This window comes from Electrona antarctica (genome assembly GCF_951216825.1).
Source record: "Electrona antarctica genome assembly, chromosome: 15".
Lineage (NCBI taxonomy): Eukaryota > Metazoa > Chordata > Actinopteri > Myctophiformes > Myctophidae > Electrona > Electrona antarctica.
In genome coordinates, this window is record NC_136796.1 from 19,007,290 (window position 1) to 19,030,064 (window position 22,775).

The window sequence follows — 22,775 nt, forward strand, 5'->3', positions numbered from 1 at the left end:
CTACAAGCAATAGATGTCATCAAATTGAGCTGATGAATTGGCACTTATGTCGCTTCAACCAGCTGGCCAAGAGCTAGGCACTGTCCGTGGTGCTGAAGTCTCTCCCCAGACCTCTCTGCCTGCCAGATTGTGTCCACAGCAACATTCTACAAAGCGTCTAGTCCACTTGTTCCCAAACACTGGGTCGGGACCCATTTGTGGGTCGCGGAAAAGTTTGTATGGGTCCCTTCATGTTTTGTTTCATACATTTTGTTAATACATTTATTATTTTTTCAAAACATTTGTCTAAAATATTCTCAAAAAAACTCAATTTTAACAAAATTCAATATTTGTTTCAGTAATTTTGTGAAGAAAAAAAAATCTGTGAAAAAAAGTAGTGGAAATAGCCAATCTACAAGGTCACAACGACGTGTTGTGCTCTTGTAGATCCGCTATTTACACTAGTTTGGGTTCCAGGCAAACGTGTAATCTCTCTTTTGGGTCTCGACCTGCAAAGTTTGGGAACCACTGGCGAGTCAAAAAGGCTAAATTATTAGGGGTTTATAAATTATAAACCGCCCTTATATTAGAAATCAAAATCAGTTTTTGAATCAGCAAAATTAGTTCATTCAGACAACCAATTACAAAATCATCTTTCTCATGTGAAATCCAAATGGGGAAAACCGTTTAACAACTCTTGCATACAGTACATCCTGAGGACCATTCCATGTTGTTGTATTTACATTGGGGATGGTATTTGTACCTCCTGTACTCTGTACTCTGTACTCCTGTACTCTGTACTCCTGTACTCTGTACAGAAGGCAGCCACCTTATTTACCGCTGAAAACAGCACGGCTGCCTGAAATGTAAAATGTTGAAATAAGATACCTTGACACTTCAGGAAATGTACGTTGAGCTGCTGTTTCACTTTAGTCGACCGCACACACACACACACACACACACACACACACACACACACACACACACACACACACACACACACACACTTTAATACAAATACTGTTGGTTTGTTTGTCTGTCCAGATAAAGTGCTGTAAGTACTGGCCTGATGACAGTGAACTGTATGGAGACATCAAGATAACGTTGCTGAAGACTGAAACTCTAGCAGAATACACCGTCCGCACCTTTGCTATGGAGAGGGTGAGACTCACGCACGCACACACACACACACACACACACACACACACACACACACACACACACACACACACACACACACACACACACACACACACATACACATCGCATGTGTGGACATGCTATTACTCATCTTCTGTCAGGTATCTACCCACTCACACATGTTCTATTGTTAAACCTGTTCTGTCCGTGCCACCCACCTCTCTGTTCCAATGCCATGTATCTGTGAGTAAATTGAGCCAAAACTTCTAGTTTAGTGATTATGACTGGGAGACACCACACAAAACTCAAAATGAAGTAAATTAAATCGTGCTTTCACACAAATCTATACAATATCAAAAGGAATTGACACAAGGCCAGCTATAATACAAATAATTACACAGTCTGGCAGCATGACGCCCACATCACGTTGCACCTCCAAAACAGCTCGACTCAAACAATTATGTACATGGAGAGTAAATTCTGTGTCAGTCTTCTATACTATACGTGCTCTCTTTTCCAGCACATCTCACTTGGCGACTTTAACGGCATTTTCTGTTTGTGGTGTTCTTTCAGCAAACACCATTGTTAGGTTTATAATTGTATTGTTGGATGTATAATTTGTTGGGCCTTCCTCATGATAGCATCTCAGTGAGACTCTCTTAATTGTTTGTGTAGAGAGGATACCCTGCCAAACACGAGGTGTGCCAGTTCCATTTAACGTCCTGGCCGGAGCACGGCGTTCCCTACCACGCCACGGGACTGCTGGCCTTCCTGCGCCGCGTTAAGAGCTCCATGCCCCCCGACGCCGGACCTGTGGTGGTGCACTGCAGGTACCTGACCCCCCACACACGGTTGTGATCTTGTAGATCAACTATTTTTGAATAGGCAAGTGGTTGAACTTATTTTGACGCTATATTAACACATTTTGCTGGGACCCCGTGGGACCCTTCCAAGGACCCATAGTGGCCCCCAGACCCCACTTTGAGAACCACTGGTTCATTGATAAATCTGCCCCGCCTCATGCTGGGTCATTCCAAACGTAGCCATTGTAGTGTGACTGAGTGTAAACCAAACCAATAGGTCATCATGCAACTCCTTGCAACCAAACGGTTGCAAGTACAGTAGATGCATGTAGACGCATGTCGTTGCAAGCAACCATTGAATTGAACCAATTGAATCACTTGTGTCATTGTGTCATATACACTGCTGGGACTAAACCTAAAACCGTTTTGGTGGGTCTCGAAGTGATGGTGTGGTTAGGGCTTAAGAGGTGACCAGCACTCGATTGAACCGTGTCAACGTTTTGCCTTCTCTCCAGCATGGGGGCGGGGCGGACAGGCTGCTACATCGTTCTGGACGTCATGCTGGACATGGCTGAATGTGAAGGCGTGGTGGACATCTACAACTGTGTCAAAACCCTCTGTTCACGACGCATCAACATGATCCAGACAGAGGTCAGTTTCCACTACCATATAAGGCTGAGATCGAATTTAAACTTTAAAGTGATATTAAACAAAGTACCTTAATTAAAAGCCTGCAAACTGCCCTTTGGCCTGAGGGTGTTTGTTGGAAAGATGGCGAGAAAGGCCATTTGTTGCATATAAAATGCAGAAGGGACAATTAATGATTTACTAATGATAAAAAGGACTGTATTACTTCGATAGCCAGAGCTATAACTGTAAAAATACTTTTGAAAAGTAATCAGAGTACAAATAAATACTCAACCTCACAAATCTAGGCAGAGAATACTGCAAGGAATACTTTTAAGAGAAAGATCAATATCCAAATGTTACCTTAAGCAGGAAATACTCTTTAGAAAAATACCCAATAAAAAAGTGAGTCCACCAGGAAGAATGATTGTCCAGTCAGAGCAAATATGGTTTTGTCAGTTCATTTTCAGTTCGGAGAGAGCACAGAACAGATCCCACATACAGCCAAATTACAAAATGTCTCTCCCCCGTGCCACAAAATGGACACGGTATATATGTGATATTGTAATCAGATGAATACGCTACACAGAGCAACGTGTCAAACAACCAAAGGATGATTCACTGTCACTTCCTGTCCAAACCAGGAAGCATAATGTATGGGATATGTATTTAATCATGTAAATGTAGTTCATAATTCAAAGTTAATGCCGACCAGCTAACGTAACTAGGAGACAACTTGTCTGCTCTGGCAGACAGGGTGTTTTCCACAGAAAGGCAGACAATCGGGAAACAACAATTCTTTATCTTACTCGCTGACTGGGGGAGAGTGAGATTTAATACTGTTTTACGCTGGGGCAGAAATGAGATGTAACAATTCTATATCTTACTCGCGGGCTAGGGGAGAAGTGAAAACCGAAATCAGTGGGACAGTGTGACCTGAGGCCCATGGCAAATACATGGGCATGGGGCATAATTATGCAGGGCATGAGATTTAAGTCATTGGAAACATGTAAACTTCCATCCACAAAATAACAGATCTACAACAATTCAAATTTATCCATCAGTGTTGCTATAGGAAAAGTCATGGTGTAGCATGGTTAGGGTTTTTCCTCTAGGCTTCATGAATGTGCTCAGTAGGTTTCATGTAAAAATCACACCCGTGTGAACTGAGTGGTGTAAGGTTTTATATAGCATGATCAGCTGTGGTCTGACGTAATGTCTGACGTAATGAAATAAGGTAAGGTATTATGTAGCCTGATCAGCTCTGATCTGACGTAATGAAATCACACCCGGATGTGATTTCACAACTGGCTTTTTCTGTGCAGAGAAAATGACCATGGTTGCTACGGTCATCCAGTTCACCCGGGTGTGATTTAATTACGTCAGAAATTATTTTGAACATAGCAACCATGCTCATTTTTTTCTGCACACAAAAGCCAGTTGTAGGAGTGGTTTACACCACTCAAAAATGTGGAAAAATAGTGAGTGGGTTCAAATCCCTTTCTTACTTAGAGGAATTCTAGTTTTGAGAGCCATGTCTTGGAGGGAGGATTACAAATCTCACTCTGTGAGCTTGTAGAAACTGAAACTTTAAGGCTGTGTGGTGTAAAGCGCTTTACAATGTGCATTACATCCACACATTCTCACAACTATTCACACACAGAAGGCGGAGAAAAACATGCAAGGCATCATCGGGAGCAGTTAGGGCTTGGCCTCAAGACCACTACGTCAGTACAACACTAACCCTGGGTGTAAATGGAAGAGTGGCCTGCCTGAGAAGTCTGTTAACTTCCACAATATAAATCAATAAATAAGAAGTGTTCCCTACCATGTCCTCATGGCCAAGTTGGCCAGGACACCCATTGCAATGAATTATAAAACGTGAGACGTGTGGATAGCCAGTCATTATGGCAAAACAATAAGTTGGAGGGTAAATTGAGGTCTGATAATGATGTACCATGAATGTTCAGACCATGTTCCAAAGCATACTGTTATTCTTTACTTTACACATTTTGAGAAGAAATATCCAATTTTGACATTGAGTTGCTCAAACTTCCAAGTTCAACTACAGAGCTAGTCTTCCTCTCTAAGTTTGTGGGCATCTCTTGTGTTGTTTTCCCCTTGATCCCCCCCCCCCCCCACACACACACACACACACACACACACACACACACACACACACACACACACACACACACACACACACACACACACACACACACACACACACACACACACACAATAGCGAAGAGGACGCTGTCTAGCTGGTAACCTCTGCAGCCTACTGTTGAACACATTGATCCTCCTCAGGAAGAACAGTTTGCTCTGTACCTTCCTGTCATATTCACAAGTTTGTGATTGTGTGCTTTTAGGAGCAGTATGTGTTCATCCACGATGCCATCCTGGAGGCGTGTCTGTGTGGAGAGACGGCCATCCCTGTTAATGACTTTGCTCTGACCTATAAAGACATGCTGAAGGTGGATTCACAGAGCAACACCACACAGCTCAGAGAAGAGTTCCAGGTAACGCACGCATGCACACATGTGTATGCACACACACAAAGACACGTTTGACTATCCCTGTGGGGACATAATTAGCAAGCATATCCTTAATGATCTGGGCAATACTAATGCAATCTATCCTGGATTCCAGACTGATTCGCTACGTTAGTTTTTCTCTCACTTCGCTACTCAGTCTGGCCAGGGACTTGTATTTCCAAATGTTACCAATTTCGTAGGAAGTGACTGGAGTTTTACATTGGAAAACACTGGTCCCCCACCAGACCAATCAGAAGACATTTGTGCATTTCCGTCCCTTGAAAATAGAAGGATTACCAGACTGAGAAGCGAAGTTAAAAACAAACAAACAAAAAAACGGTAGCAATCAGTCTAACCTGCCTATTAGATTATGAGATATCTTGTGTGCGAGGTTGACATTTTGGAAGGTGGTGCTGCAGAAAATACCATGGGGATGGGGTCACTTAAATAGCGTTAATCCACTGCGCAAAGCAACTGCATGTAAAGTTTCATATTAATCCACCTCTTATATTTTGAGATCTGTTTAAGTTTAAATTGTGGCCTAATGGTGGCACTAGAGACATTAGTCCTGCCGTCTGTAGGTTCCTAGTCAATGCTCCCTTTAGCTGTCGTCTGCACCACACGTCATAAAATATACAACAGCCTACTGTAGCACTCATCTCATCTGCGTCTCATAGCAACTAAATATTACAGGCTGTACGACAGTTATTGTCTCCACCAGGCCGAAGGGATGGGGAGAGAGTATGTTTTGCACTCCGTCCGTGTGTGTGTGTGTGTGTGTGTGTGTGTGTGTGTGTGTGTGTGTGTGTGTGTGTGTGTACAGCTAATCTCCGGCACCGTTAACCCAGCCGATGCCAAATTTTGCACACACACTCCCTGGATGCCAACGATGAACCTCTGCTCCACATTTTCCAGAACGGCCTGTTATAGCGCCACCAGGAGGCTAACTTTTGAAAAACATTTTTTTTATATTACTCCTCCAGATTCTGTCCAAAAATCCCGCAAATCATTACACACTATCTCTATAGTCATGTGTTTAAAACGGATCTGTCCGATATTTCATATTCCATCCTAATTGGCTAACATTGGCTTTCAAAGTTTGCAAGATTGGCCCGTTTTGAAAAAAAATCATGAACGCAGCGTGCAATTTACGTGAAATCTTTCACGCACTTTCCTACTAGGCTGAGGAATATATCCTGCCTGTTATAGCGCCACTAACAGGTTGATTTTTGCCTCAAATCGTCCAATTGCCATCAAAGGCATAAGAACAAATGGCACCCTTTTCACATTGGCCTATTATAGCGCCACCAGGAGGCCACAACCTGACCTGCCCCGAGGGGAACTTTTTCTAGTTAATCATTTTAACTGCATCGCACCAACCTGAAATTTACGAGGCATATAGGCTACCAAAACACACACATACGCACGCACACAAACTGGGAGTCCAGCCTGTGCTCCGTCATTCCATTCACTGTCTCCTCCTCTCTCTCTGGTCTGTGCCACGTGTCGACGCTCCAAAATAGCACCGAGCTTTTGAGGTGGTCACACAGCCGTTGTAAACAATACTTTTTGATGACAGCCGCGTCTGACATGTGACAGACCCTTAACTCCAACCGTTCACACGCACAATCACATTTCCAGCAGCCTCTCTCTCTCTCTCTCTCTCTCATGCACACATTCAAACTTCCAACCAGTGGTGGAAAGTAACTAAGTACATTTACTCAAGTACAATTTTGACGTACTTTTACTTTACTGGGGTATTTCCAATTTTCAATACTCCACTACTGTATATCTTGGAGGCAAATATTGTACTTTTACTTCACAACAATTATTTTAAACTTTTAGTTACGTTGTAGATTTTGATTATTATTACAAACATACATTACCCACTTGAACTATATACATTTCAGCCATTCGAAAATAGACGATCTACAAGCTCACAATGTGTTGCAATGCGACTTAATAGTTAATTTTGAATTCTGGACTTTTACTCGTCACAGAGTATTTCTAAATTGCCGTATTGATACTTTTACGTAAGTAAAAAAAAGTGAAAGTGAGCGGTGCAACTGTACCGTGTGGGGGTCCCCGGTTCCGGCGAGCCTTCCCGCCTCCGAAACGGTCGAGAAATGACAGAGTTACTGTGTTGCAGCTTTCCGTGCTCGGACATACAGACACGGGGACAGACAAAGGGACATACATACATACAAACATTGCTACGTAATGGAATGGTTAGGCACCGGCCAAAAATGGGAGAACTTCTACCACCACTGCTTCCAAATAACACCCACAACTGTTCATCCTGTGCCTCTACACTCGGAGCAGAAGATCCATGTTGTTGTCAGTTTGACCTTTCCATTAATTTAGATTTATGCTCTATTATTTACGTGCTGCCTTGTCAGGTTAGATGCAGCCTGTATGTTTTGCATTTTAATATCGTTGATGATTGGTGACCTTTGGAGAGCACAATTACAAATTCTCATTTTCACAGGAAGCGTAATTAACTTCTTTTAGGTCTGTCCACATGCCAGCTCCAACTAAATGGCCTGATAATATGCTTATTCATAATGTACAAGATTGGGTTTTTATCCATCAACATCCTGAAAGGTTCTGCAGTGATATAACTGTATTTGGCTCAGGCGGTGACGGTGGCGGTGGCTCAGGGGTAGAGTTTCCGGATGGTAACCGCAAGGTCGCCAGTTCGAACCCGGGCTCCCCCAGAGTGTGGAAGTGTCCTTGAGCAAGACACTGAACCCCTAATTGCTCCTGATGTGCTGGTTGGTACCTTGCATGGTTTCCGCTGCCATCAGTGTATGAATGTGTGGGTGAATGTAATGCATCATCTTTGTAAAGCGCCTTGGATGAAGGCGCTATATAAATGCACCATTTACCATTTATTTACCAATTTAAAAGTTTCTACAGATATGAAACAGCTGGGAACTTTGATCCAATAGTTTATATCTTTTTATTTAATTTATCCTTTGTTACTTCCTTTGTCCTTATCTCTCTGTGATATTGCGTCTCTCAGTCTCATCACATTTTCTCGCTCTCTCCAGTTATCAGTTTGCCTCAGTTGTAATCAACACCTGCTGGCACGCACACACGCACGCACGCACGCACGCACGCACGCACGCACGCACGCACACACACACACACACACTTTCTGACAGACTGATAGCATCTAATGCATTGCATTCTCCATTTCTTAAGTTAGGTTTAGGGTTATAAATTATATTATAATTGATTACTTTATTCCTGGTTCCTTTAACTAATGGCATCCTCCCAGTGATCTGAGGGATGCGCTGTTAAAAGTGGAGACGTAGCAATAAAGTCCACTCCAATTTGTCACTCTTTGTCACACGACTGTGGTGCTCGACTGAGAAAAGAACGTATAATGCGGCATTCACACTAGCAACTACAAAGTGACAGGCTACATTCAATCTATCTATTCTTAATGGAAGCCAGTGACATTCAGATACAAATTGACGGCTGGCGCTTGCAGCTTTTGATGCCCGTGACAAAGCTACACAGTTTTTTTTTTTCAGCAATCAAATTATGCAGTGTCAATCAGTCATATATTTGTGTTTCACAATTTCCACTCTGCTTCTCTCCCCACACAATTCCTGCTTGAAATGGTGGGGAAAAAAGATTTATGAGCCAAGTTCCCTTTTCTTTTCTATTTTGATGTTCATCAATCTAAACGTACAGCTGCATCCTTGATAATGTCATGAGCAACATTTCAACAGTGACTCGGCGACAGTGTAGCAGTAGCTCATGATGCATGGTCGTTATACAGCTTTTATAGCTGCCAGTTTAAATCAAGGTTATTATAGTTTACGAAAAAGATATAATACTACTACTACATTCTGTAGTAGTGTATTCTACTGTATTCTACTATTTCCCCTTGGGGATTGATAAAGTATCTATCTATCTATCTATCTATCTATCTATCTATCTATCTATCTATCTATCTATCTATCTATCTATCTATCTATCTATCTATCTATCTATCTATCTATCTATCTATCTATCTATCTATCTATTCTACTACTACTCATTGACTGAACAAATCAATTATAATAATCTAAAACTAAACTATAATGACTAATCCAAATCTATTAGAACCTTGGGGTAAACGCAGCTTTCTGTACTAAACATGGTCTCTCTGTTTGCGTGCGTCAGACACTGAACTCGGTGACTCCTCACCTGGACATGGAAGAGTGCAGCGTCTCTCTGATGCCCAGGAACCGCGAGAAGAACCGCAGCATGGACGTTCTGCCACCCGACCGCTCGCTGGCCTTTCTGGTCTCCCCTGAGGGCGAAGAGGGCAACAACTACATCAACGCTGCGCTCGCCGACAGCTTCCACCGAGCTTCCGCCTTCGTGGTGACGCCCCACCCCCTGCCAGGGACCACCACGGACTTCTGGAGGCTGGTGTTTGACTACGGCTGCACCTCGGTGGTCATGTTGAACCAACTCAACCAGTCCAACTCTGCCTGGGTGAGACACGGCACACCACTGCTTCTCTGTGGGACCCCCTCGTAAAAACGAGATCCTGTATCTCAAGGTTTTTTTTTCTAATTAGGCCTGTCACATTTATTACATAATCTAATCACAATTATTTGAGATAAGCGCAAATATTTTTGCATAACCGCCAATCGTTTCCATGTTGAAACATGTAAATACATTTTCAAAAAACAAAAAAAAGAATCTAAATATCTAAGATTCTAAGAAAAGATCATGTGTTAGACGGAATTAGAATTTATCCTACCTCCCGTTGTTGTCGATTGCCTCAAGAGTGTTTTGGCTACATATAGCTACTTCAGCCACATCCGAGATAACATCCGGTCTGTCGCTAAATGTGCTCCGCTGCTATAAATCGCTGGGCGCTATAATTGAATGGATTAAATAACCCCGGCCCCCGGGTGTTCGGGGTGTTAATCGCAATTACAGTATTTGTGTGGAAATCGTCAACTTAAATTTGTAATCGTGACAGCCCTTCCTAACAAAAGACTTTCAATAATAATGGGGGGTTCCAGGGGTTCCCCACTATTATTACATTACATACATAAATTACATACATACAAATACAAGGCTGTGTGTCAACAGAATGGCTTTTTTTGAGCTGACAGTGCTTTTCTGTCATGCATTTCTGTGGTAAAGACATGGTGGTGTATTCCTCTTCCCAGCGCTGAAATGCTAATGTGTTCACATTCTTATCGTTTGGTTGGTGTTTGTTCATGTCTTCTCTTCTGTTCGCACGTCTTCCTGTTTCTGCTCTGTCACTTTGTCATATCGGATTCGTCATCACTATTTACCATCTCTCTCTCTCTCTCTCTCTCTCTCTCTCTCTCTCTCTCTCTATCTCTCTCTCATTCATTCACTGGATTAACGGGACCTCCCTCGCGTGACCCCATCATCCCCTCAGAAGGGATTGCTCGTCTCCTAGCTGTCTCGGCATATAAATATTTATCTGTCCTCCTGCCCAATGTCACCTGTTAATACCGTTCCATCACTGTGACAAGACATTATCAACTCCTCTGGGGCCCCCTCCCTTCTCCACCTTTCCTTGATGTCACCGCTAACATCATTAGCATGTCAACGCCATCGCTCCCCCGTGAGTTCCTCCCACTCGCCTGGCCCGGGGACAGAGCCCTTATCAGTTTTATTTAATGGGGTCCGTGGTGCACAAACCCCTAGCACAATTTAGAACCTCTGCCTCAGCTATATAGTGCCAAGATGAGGTCCCACAGCGTAGGGGGGCCGGGCAGATTGCGACACCGGCAAATATTGGCCACTATTCTTGTTTCTTTAAACCTTTATCCACACATCGTACCAAGTTGTTCCCCCCTGCTTTTTTAGCCAGCCTGTGGCCAGTCAACCCCCGTCCGCATGCACAGTGCTGCTAAGGTTGCATTGGGAACATGGCACAGGCTGACTAAAAAGCGATTCGATTTTCTTGACTGCTAAAATTTTAAACATCTGGGAGCAGGGGGGACAACCTTTACTTTTTTGGAATCAACAATATTGGCCAATATTTGCCGGTGTCACAATCTGCAAACTTTGCTCATGAACCGTTTGACCACATCGGCAATGAAACTTCGATACACACATGCGTCTCCTCATGCCAAACAAGTATCGTGTTCTTACTTTTGACCTCTGACCTTTAGATCACCTGCCATTTTGAATTATATGAAAAAACATTTAAAATCTATCTCCTCCCGAGATCTTTGATCAAATTGCATGGACATTTGTACAGCGGTTGCTCCTTGCGTGCCCGACCCGTGCCCGCCCCTCTAGACCAGAAAGCAGGCTGGCTAGACCAGGCTAGATCCTAAGTTATTTATTCTATTATTAAACCCTACTTTCCCATACCGTAGTTTTTGTTTGATCCAATTTATTGTATTTGTCTTAGTTAGGTTAGTTAGGTTAGTATAATTGTATCTTTGTTTTCATTTGGTTAGGGACTTTTAGTTAGGGATACTTTTTATTTTCTTAGTTAGACAGGTTTTCTCCAATGTAAACTGACACCCTGAAGCCATTATTCATTGGCCATTATTCATCTCTCTCAAAAGAAAAAAGAGAGATAATAAAAACGAATCTTCTTTTGTAAAAGCTGTCTCCTCATTATGTTATTTCCCCCTACCCTAGACAGGGGGTTGTAAGTTCGTAACAGAAATACAGCAGAAGAGGGAGAGGTTCCGATTGGAGCTACACAAACTCCCAGTGATGGAAGTGCTCTACTCTTCCACTCTCTAAATGTGCTTAGTTACTGTCCAAGGCAAAAACATAAGAGGAGGGAGACCACTGTGTAATGCAAAAAATGTTTGAAACTGTTTTGTTACGTAAAAGAACAAACTTGGCTTAAAACTAGTTAAAAGCTACAGACTACTCAGCAACGCGTTTCAAGGATGATAGCTGTTTGAAGGCATTCAAACTATTTTTGCATTATACAATGGTCTTCTCTATTGTCACCTTGGATTTCCTTTCTCCTTGGGAACTCTAGGACTTCCCACTTGTTTGTGGCACTAAGTTTTTTTTCCCATCACTGACTCAGACTGCTTCCATCAGCTCCAAGCCACAGCCAAGGTTCCCCTACCGCATTCATTTATAATGAGCTCATGCTAATGATTTAAGCTGTTGAATAAGTCAAAAGGAGGGGAGGCATACAGTACGTGACTGGTTGTTGTTTTGTTCATTTAATTCATGACTCCTTTAGGAATGTAATCACTGTCATTTAGGCTAATATTGTCGCTGTTGTCAATACTCTGGTGTCTTGTTACTGTGCCTCATGGCGGGCTGTGACATCATGATTTGTCCTCCTTATCTGACTCTCTCTCTCTCTCTCTCTCTCTCTCTCTCTCTCTCTCTCTCTCTCTCTCTCTCTCTCAGCCATGTCTTCAGTACTGGCCTGAACCAGGACTCCAGCAGTTTGGACCGATGACGGTGGAGCTTCTGTCCAGAACTGCCGACGATGACGTCATCATCCGTCTGTTCCACATTCAGAACATCACGCGGGTAAGTCCGAATGGACTAGTAATAACAAATAAATAAATAAATAATAATAATACATTTTATTTGCATAGACTTAGAGATTTTTACAGGGAATAGGGTGAAATTAAGCACAAGCAGCAAGACGTAGATAAAGAATACAGCTACTTATAAGATGCCATACAAGAGATTAAGACTTGGACCAGAGATTAAATAAAAGAAGATTTAAAGATTGGGACATAAAATAGATGTAGGAAGAGGTATAAAAGAAATACAAAACAATATACCAATGAAATAAAAAGGGAGGGAGAAATGGTTATAGAAACTAGAATTTCGCGGGCCTGCGGCCCGCTCATCCTAGCACCACGCGTCGCAAATAGGAAGAAGGCAATAGCGAGAGGGCAATATTGTTTTTTTGTTTTTTTTACTTGGAAGAACAAACATGGCAGCCCATGATGTTTTCATATACCCAGTTGCATGGAAAGTGCAAATTTGGCAACCTGGCTGAGTGGCCCTATTTTTTGTTTTGCTTGTTTTTATTTGCGTATAAAAGCAAGCATGGCAAGTGGCAATGTTTATATATACCTACCGTATATAAGTTGCTTGGATGTGGCAAATGTGGCAACCTAGCGGGAATACTGTACTGTACTGTACTGTACTGTACTGTACTGTACTGTACTGTACTGTACTGTACTGTACTGTACTGTACTGTACTGTACTGTACTGTAAGTACGGCACTCCTCTGTACTGTACTGCACTGTGCTGTGCTGTTCTGTGCTATTATCCTCTGTAGTCTGTGCTGTACTGTGCTGTTCTCCTCTGTAGTCTGTACTGTACTGTAGTCCTCTGTACTGTACTGTACTCTACTGTACTGTACAATACTGTCCCATACTGTACTGTACTGTACTGTACTGTACTGTACTGTACTGTACTGTACTGTACTGTACTGTACTGTACTGTACAGAGCCGTACCATACTGTGCCATACTGTACTGTGCCATACTGTACCGAACCGTACCATACTGTGCCATACTGATACTGTACTGTGCCATACTGTACCGAACCGTACCATACTGTGCCATACTGTACTGTGCTGTGCCTTCCCATACTGTACAGTACTGTGCTATATGGCTGTACTGTACCATACTGTACTGTGCTGTACCGTACTGCTGCGCCGTGTGTGTGTGTGTGTGTGTGTGCGTGTGTGTGCCTGTGCGCGTGTGTGTGTGTGTGTGTGTGCGCGCGTGTGTGTGTGTGTGTGTGTGTGCAGTGGAAAGGGGAGGGGGAGGGGAGTGGGAAATTTGTGATGTAATTTGCATCACAGTGAAATGTTGCGCAATAACAGTGTGTCTGACCAAAGTAAATTTTATACAGTAAATATGGCAGTTGTGGGGAAGCGATGTAGTGCATATGGATTCGGGTGGTGTGCAGGATTTTTTGTGCATGGAGAGATGTGTGCTAACGGAGTGGTTTGGTAGGAGAAGGCGAACGGATAAATGGCCATGTGCTTGTGTACCCCCTTTCCATTAGGGTAGAAGGATGTTTTTAATGGAAGCTGCAAGTCCATAATTGAATGAATGAAATGTAACCCCCCAAAACCACACATTGTCTCTGTGTCCAGCTTCAGGAAGGCCCACTGGTGGTGCGTCACTTCCAGTTCCTGCGCTGGTCACCGTACCGCGACATTCCCGACTCCAAGAAGGCCTTCCTCAGCCTGCTGGCCCAGGTGCACAACTGGCAGGAGGAATGTGGAGAGGGACGCACCATCGTCCACTGCCTGTGAGTCCATACACATACATTGATACAACATGAAACACACAGTGATACTAACATCATCCACACAGTGATACAGTGATCCTTACAACTCCCTTTGAAGTGAACAGTGAATCTATGTGCGTGTTTCTGTTTGTTGGGAACAGGAACGGAGGTGGTAGAAGTGGTACTTTCTGTGCCTGCACCATGATCCTGGAAATGATCCGCCATCACAGAGTGGTCGACTCTTTCTTCGCTGCCAAAACGCTGCGCAACTCAAAGCCAAACATGGTGGAGACCATGGTGAGTTAAACGTTTCTGTTTTTTTATTATTATCCTGCTATAAATGTAATCTGTCTGCCTTTTTCTGGCCAGCCCTTGACTGTAGCTTCAGCCAGGTGCGATGTGTCACATCCACATAACCACAGTATCATGGCTTGTTACATCCTATTTCATCATCACACACGTTATGAAATGATCTTGGCTCTCTCTATAGGAGAGTCGGCTGGCCCTCTTTAGCACTTTGTAGGCTGAGTAATTGGTACATGTTTATTCATGAGGTTCTACTGAAACAGCTACCGTCTTGTTTATTCAGCTACCTTGTCCAGCAAACGGATTCATATTACTGCCTGGCTTTGCACAGTTCTAGCGTCAGTGCCTCAATGCTGTAGCACAGGGGTTCTCAACCCATGGGTCGCGACCCCTCGGGGGGTCGCCGAATTATTTTGGGGGGTCCCCAAATTATTTTCAAAAAAATAAATAAATAAATAAAAAGATGTATTTTTCCTTTTTGTAACTGAATGTCTGGAAAGTGGAAATGAAGAGTTTACATATAATACACATAGTACATGCATACACCTTCCCTAATGATTATATCTGGTTTCAGTATTTATTTATGGTGTATTGTCTCTATTATTAAGGTTATTGTAGCAGTCAATTTATATTGGGGGTCGGGAGGGGGCGGGGCGGGGGTCCCGAGACATTGCCAAAGCATTTCCGGGGGTCCCCGGCCAAAAAGGTTGAGAACCCCTGCTGTAGCATACTCTCTACTGAACAATAACTTTTTTCCCTCGGCTTAGGGCGGTCAATAAGAACAAAATAAAATTTACTTTGGGTAGGCCTTTGCTGACGTTCAGTTATGCAGTTTTTGCACATCCAAGATTTTCTAACTAGCCGAACATCATGTGGGATTGGTCAGACACAAATGACACTGAGCTTGTGGTTTACATTTCTGCACTCTGTCAGCAATCAGCAATCAGCAATGTACCATGAACAGTTATCTCAGGAGGTTAGGAGGTACAAACCACTATGTAGAGAGATGGTGCACCATTTGACCCCTGTGTCTATCGCCAGAAACGGCTAAATCTCTAAGGCAATTAATAGCAAAGCACATCAGAGGTTGATGTAAATAAACCGCAAACATTATGTTACATTGCATAAAACATGGTCTGGGAAGCCGTGCCGCAGCCGGGGAAAAAAAGGTTATTGTTCTGTTGGTGTTTGGCACAGCCTTAACGTGTGTGTGGGTGTGTGTGTGTGTGTGTGTGTGTGTGTGTGGTGTGTGGTGTGTGGTGTGTGGTGTGGTGTGTGTGTGTGTGTGTGTGTGTGTGTGTGTGTGTGTGTGTGTGTGTGTGTGTGAATGTTTGTTTATCATGAGCTGGTCCAACTGGCACTGCCATGTATTGAACGTCTGGTATGAGATTTGCCACCGAGAGCGTCATGGCGCAGCCCAGTCACGTGACCATGACTTTACCTTCTGTAAGCTTTGTGTGTGTTTGTGTTTCAGGAGCAGTATCGGTTCTGTTATGAACTGGCCCAGGAGTACCTGGACTGTCTGGAGGTCAGATAGCATTGATCCACATCACTAGAGGTTGCTACACCTTGGTTTCGCGTCTCGACTCGGTGGGACTTGAACCATCGGCTCCTCAGTCCTTGTGCACAGCTCTGGTTGTCGTCTTTTCAATGTCTGGATCAAACACGACCTCTTCATTAATGACACTGAGAACAACACGTTCACTGACTGTAAAACGCTACACTGATGACACCCTTCTGTACCGATGATACCTTTATTTGCAACCTGTACGCTTTGGTGCCACTGAAACCCGCCAATCCAGAGGAACACTTGACAGGAAATGTGTTAAAAAAATAAAAATGGAGTGGCCGTTGTCGCGGTGAGCTGACCGCCTGCTCCCACCCCGTAGTAGAGCAACAACATCCTGTGACCTCGACACTGTACTTAATGGCGTAGTTACACTGTAACAATGGTTGTCTTATTGTAAAGTGTTTGTTATAATACTTGCCTCCATTTTGGAAGTCCCTTGACCATTTCCATAACCAGAGTATTACTTACACGCACTCATTGAGTGAGACAGGTGTGAATTGCGTGTTTTGTTGTAGAGGAGACGCTGAACCGTCTGCTATTCAAGACTCTGGCACCTGGAGGAAGGTGCCAGACATGATGACATGATGTGGACATTGAAAATACCTCAATGTGGACTGTGGACGATGTGATCTCTGTCCCGCCCATAACTGGAAGAGCAGTTGGAAGAGCAGGTGCGAACGCTGCTCCAGCCCACAGGCCGTTTTAAAAACATTTCCAGGCAATATTGGGGCGCCGGTGGCCTAGTGATTAAGGCACATACCACATAATAGGCTCTAATGCAGCTTGCCAGAGTTGCGTGTTCGATTCCCAAGCCCAGCGGCCTTTGCTGCGTGTCACTCCCCGTATCTCTCTCCCTGTTTCCTGTCACTCTTCCACTGTACTATCCAGAAAATATCTTTAAGAGAAAGAAGAAAATAAACGCCTCCAGCCAAGCGGCAGACCAAGCGCCCGTGCCTCCAGAGAGCTAATTCAATCACTGTACCACTGCCTTCGGCAAGCAGCAGGCATGTGGCCAGGTGCGCGAGGAGACTCGGACTGATGGTACTGCAGTTGGAAGTCAGCCAAAATGTGCCAGGCATGCAGATCACTGTGATCGAAGAAAGTGCTCAGAAGGAAGACAGAATCACTGCAAAACCATGAATTCACAATCTACAACGATCTGCCTTAGCCTCAGACCTCAAGTCTTAGAGTAGCCATGTTGTTTTTTTCTGTTTGCAGGCTTGCCTTTTTCATTCCTATTTAGTTGCTGTTTGTATTATAACAAAGAGGCACAGCGGCCATGCATACTGTAAAATGTTTATTAGAGGGCAAACGCTGCAGCGGGCGATATAGCAATCGATTGAAGACATGAACTTTGAACAGACATATCTCATGCCCCCCGCCCCCGTTTGACCACATGCTGTTGCTGTGGAGTGTTGCACTCGTTGCTTGGCCCCCGTTATTGCTGCTTGCACCTTTTATTATTTATTTTGTACATACTGTAGTTTTGAAAGGAAAACTCCTGCAGGTAGATGTGAGCATGTCAGAAGTCACTGTTTAAACTAAAGTCTCACTGACGTAGGGCTTTACACAGACCACAGGTCGCAGCTTACTGTCCCAGCCAGAGTAGTGCCAGTCGATACTAAGCTGCAGTCAGTCCTCCAGGGTTGATCACACTCCCTAGAGCAGTGGTTCCCAACCCATTGGTGGGCCGTGAGGATATTGCAAGTAGGACCCCAAATAATTGCCAAAACAATACGATTTTAATGATAATATTTGATGAAAATAAACAATGTCATGGTATTTTTTCTTAAAACCTTTGAAAAATGAAATGACAATATGAACTTATACTACTAAAGTATATTACGGTACTTCCATTGATCCAAGCCAGAACACAATCAATTGACAATCATTACAGTAAACAAGCTTCAGGTGGGTGATTCGAGATTCCCAACTGGACCCCGGTGCAAAAATGTTGGCAGTCACTCCCCTAAACTTTGTAAAGGACACAGATTTGCACTTGCTTGAGGTTATTGTCTGGTAGTGCTGAACCCCACATACAAAAGGTCTGATGTCCTTAAGGGGTCGTAGGTACTCACAGCTAATTTTCTGTGCCTCCAGCACGCTGCTTTCACTCTGTTCTTAAAGAAGTCGAAAGGGACACAGATTGAAATCGACGCTCACTAATTCTCCTTGCTCGTATTTTTGGTTCCATGGTTGTTCATTTCATGGTCTGTGGCCTCAAACTGTTGTTGGCAAGGGAACATTTTCCCTTTGAAATGTTCTTTATTGTCAAAAACGTTTTTTTGTTGTTGTTGCATCCAAGCATCAAAGGTTAGTGTGTCAAAAGTGGGATGTGATTTATTTGATGTAACAGACTTTTATTTTGCACTTGCGAGCTAGTGTGTATTTCTCCATACCATAAAGAAAAGCTTTGTTGTTCCGGTGCTCCATGCAGTACTTGTAAACATCCATTAATTTATGGTTTGGTTTATGACTAACATCAACAATGACCTGTTGTGTACTTGTACATTTTTTGTAAAGTGTTTCATTATATTAAATTAAAAGGAATTTAATTGGTAATGGTCAAGCCAGTATTTCCACACCAGAATGCACTGGAAACTTGTCTTGCAGCCGGGCTGGAATGGGAGATACGGGCTGCAGCCGCAAGAAGAGGAACAATTTATCTGCATCCATAAACTGCTGCAGTCGTGGAAAGTAACAAAGTACTGACTTAAGTACAATTTTGAGGTACGTTTACTGGATTATTTCCATTTTTGATACTTTATACTTCTACTCGACTACAATCATTTGACAGCTTTAGTTACTCGTTACTTTGCAGATTAAGATTATTAACTAATCGTATTATTAATCAGCAATAATCTAAATGTTTCGAAGATAGAATACCTAGAAGCTCGGAATGTGTCGTGATGTGACACGTTTATAGAGCTTGTAGATCTGCTATTTAAATATCTAAAGTGTAAAATGTTATACAAGTGGTTTAGTGAATTATTGTCCTATAACATGAAACGGTAAGAAAAACAAACGGACTACCTTTACTATTTTATTTGCCACCGAGAGCGGCATGGCGCAGCCCAGTCACGTGACCGTGACTTTACCTTCTGTAAGCTTCCTTCCATCCATCTTCAACCGCTTATCCGTAGTCGGGTCGCGGGGGCAACAGCTCCACCAGAGAGCTCCAGACATTCCTCTTCAGAGCAACATTAGTAACTTCCTCCTGGGGGATCCCGAGGCGTTCCAAGGCCAGTGAGTCGATGTAATCCCTCCATCTGCCCCGAGGTCTCCTCCATGTGGGACGTGCATCGAGGATCTCCCTAGGGAGACGCTCGAAAGGCATCCTAACCAGATGCCCGAACCACCTAAGCTGGCTCCTTTCCAGGCGAAGCAGCGGCTCTACTCCGAGTCTCCCTCGCGTGACTGAACTTCTCACCCTATCTCTAAGGGAGATGCCAGCCACCCGTCGGAGAAAACTCATTTCGGCCGCTTGTATTCTCAACCTTATTCTTTCGGTCATGACCACACTTCATGACCATAGACTTCATGACTTCCTTGACATGTGCTAAACGTACTGTAGAAATGAAATAGAACAGCAACCAGGGTGCCAGTGTCAGCCAGAGAATCGGAGGGCTTTGAAAACCTCCCCAGAGATTGAAAAGCTGTTGACATGGTTGGTGACAGGGTTGTCAGTCTTGTCAGGTATCACTCAGGCTGTGCTGTTTACTGTAATCCCAGAATAGATGCATATATCGTCACCGTTGGGCGTTGTATCTCCACATTTCAACTTTCTTTAGTTTTTTCGTTAATGAATCCCCAACTTTGTCATGTGACAGTGTCAAGCAAAAGTCTGTAATACAAGCTCACAATGCATCATGACTCTCATCCCTTTCACATTAAGTTTCTATATACATTACCTTTCACATTATGCAAGGCTGTGAGTGCCATTATTATTTATGATTACATTGTCCATGTTCATTGCCAAGAGCTAAGAGGTACAGAGGAAATTAAGAGATGTGCCATATCTCTCTAATAGAGGCTTTCATACAAAAGAGTGCACTCAGTCATGCATGCCTGAAAGAAACTCTTCACACAAGCACTTAGTTTATTGGATGCGTAAGGACAAACTTTCCCACTAAGCACTGATGCCCTATTATTGACACATTGGTTTATACGCATACACACATGGGGTTTACTGTGAGTAATCAGAAACCTAATACATTTGTGTTGTGATTGTCTGATTACTCTAAAACGCCCAGTTTTGATGAGCAATATGCACAACAGATTGTGAAGGTCTCCATCGTTTCACTTGCAAATCACAACCGTAGCAACCATTTTGGGTTTACAATGATTATGGACTATGGTGCTTCCACATACAGTATATCCCCTTTCAGCCCTCAAAACGAACTTTTAGAGTTGAAATGATGTGTTCTTCCAAGATACATTTGAAATACCGGTAAGCCGACAACTATATTTGTCTGTTCAGGTTTCTGCAGCAGAAATCTAGCTGTTTTCTTGATCCTTTCCTTTTTTATTATCCCTAGGGCCGAGACATGGACCCTCACAGAACAACAGGAAAAAGCCCTGTTGGCTGGAGTCTACACAAGAATGCTACGAATGGCACTAGGTGTCACATGGACGGACCGCATCAGAAATGTGGGCCTCTATGGGGACCTACCACGGTAGACAAAGTCAGAGAGAGAAGGATGAGGCTGGCAGGGCACTGCGTCAGGCACCCAGAACTTGAGGCAAGTAAATTGATTCTATGGGAGACAACCCAGGGCAAAGCCAGGAGGGGAAAGAAGCGTACCACCTTTGTAGACGTGCTTCGGCGCGACAGCTTGGCAAACAACACAAGAACCTGATGTTGGATAGGAATTTGTGGAGGGCAGCGATCCAGGAATCCCGAGTTGGTGTTGGCTAGACCTCACTCTCGCAGCAACTAATTATCCCTAAACAAGGAAACCGTTTTTGTTGTGTTTCATTCATCAAACAATGTGGAAAGGTATATATTCCTCAGCTTACATAGGAAAGTCTGTGAAAGATTTCACATAAATTGCATGCTGCGTTCATGATTTGAGGCTTTTTGTTCAAAACGGGCCAATCCTGCAAACTTTGAAAGCCAATGTTGGCCAATTAGGATGGAATATGAAATATCTGACAGATCCGTCTTGAACACATGACTATAGAGATAGTGTGTAACAATTTGCGGGATTTTTGGACAGAATCTGGAGTAATATGTGTTTTTCAAAAGTCGGCCTCATGGTGACGCTATAACAGGCCGTTCTGGAAAATGTGGGTCAGAGGTTCATCGTTGGCATCCAGGGAGTGTGTGTGCAAATTTTGGCATCGACTGGGTTAACTGCGCCGTAGAATAGCTGTACACAGTCGGACGGACGAACACACACACACGGACGGAGTGCAAAACATACTCTCTCCCCATGCCGTGGAGACAATAATAAGATTATTGCTGTGACGAGGAGGGGTGGCGGGGGGGTAAGTTAGGCTGTGCCTCAATGTGCCACCCTGTCCCCTACAGCATACACATTGGCATCCACCACAGACGAGCACTGCCTCGGACTGCCTCGGTGCAAACTTCCATCTGGACCTTGAAAGAAATGGGGGGGGGGGGGGGGGGGAGATCCAGACTGAGAGATAGACAGAGGTGGTTCACATCACTCAGCGGGAGCGATAGATGTATTCTTGTTTACACACTCCGGGTGATTGGTGAGCAATTGAGGTCTGGTTCATCAGTGTGTCTGACAGGGAAATGTCCTGTCTCCCTCTCTCTCTCATCTGGCTGTGAGACGACGAGCCGCATGAGGAACCTTCTGGAGACGACTTGGCTCCACATCGTCATAAATCATCTTCTCATGATCCTTTACACCATGTGTCCACCAGAGGGTTTTGTTCTCCAGCCGAAAATGCAAGATGCTATCCTAAAAAGACTTCCAAACACTCAGTTGAGTGCCATGTCTTTCAGTGCTGTTCAAACTTAGGTCGCCTTCACACCAGGATGTTTTACTGCGATTTAAAACAAATCCTGCTGCGTATTGTCAGAGAGTGCGTGTCGTTTGCCAAAAAACGGGGGTTTGGCTTTGCTCACCTGACTTCAATTCACTGCAGGTGTGAATGCAATCCACAGGAAATACATATGCAAACACTGTGGTGGATGAATGAGGAGTAAACTAAGTTGGAGAAGGCATATTTTACGCAGCGCAAAGATGTGCCGTTAGGCCCGTTACCGTGGATAGATAGACGTGATCAAATAAGGAGACCGAAGCCCTCAACGAAATATGGTCAGACAAGCACATTAATCAATTAAGGAAACACAAAAACACTGCAGTGTACAGAATATTCTGTCTGTCAATCATGTCTGCGTAAACATGGAGGGCTGTCACTGTGTGTGGGGATCCGAGTGGAGACTTTCTTCATCTTGGTTAAATATAAATACTTCAAAATTAAACACATGTTTAGCTCAGCATGGTCTATAAACTGTAACATGGCATATGCATAATAATTTTATATGATGATCGGATCATCAATGGGAGTACAGATTGTAAACTATTCATTG

General features: G+C 43.6%; 1 protein-coding gene across 2 annotated transcripts in view; it reads left to right on the forward strand.

The window, feature by feature from the left end:
• Positions 1-18,756, forward strand: part of LOC306938975 (receptor-type tyrosine-protein phosphatase U-like) — a 171,716-nt gene extending 152,960 nt beyond the window's left edge. For both annotated transcript variants that reach the window (XM_079523391.1, XM_079523392.1), the window contains 9 exons: positions 1,024-1,140; positions 1,795-1,949; positions 2,438-2,573; positions 4,922-5,071; positions 9,266-9,583; positions 12,476-12,601; positions 14,195-14,352; positions 14,493-14,628; positions 16,112-18,756. In XM_079523391.1, coding sequence (XP_079379517.1) covers positions 1,024-1,140; positions 1,795-1,949; positions 2,438-2,573; positions 4,922-5,071; positions 9,266-9,583; positions 12,476-12,601; positions 14,195-14,352; positions 14,493-14,628; positions 16,112-16,174 — 1,359 coding nt within the window. In that variant the 3' untranslated portion in view covers positions 16,175-18,756. The remainder of the gene's footprint in view (positions 1-1,023; positions 1,141-1,794; positions 1,950-2,437; positions 2,574-4,921; positions 5,072-9,265; positions 9,584-12,475; positions 12,602-14,194; positions 14,353-14,492; positions 14,629-16,111) is intronic.
• The last annotated feature ends 4,019 nt before the right edge of the window (positions 18,757-22,775 follow it).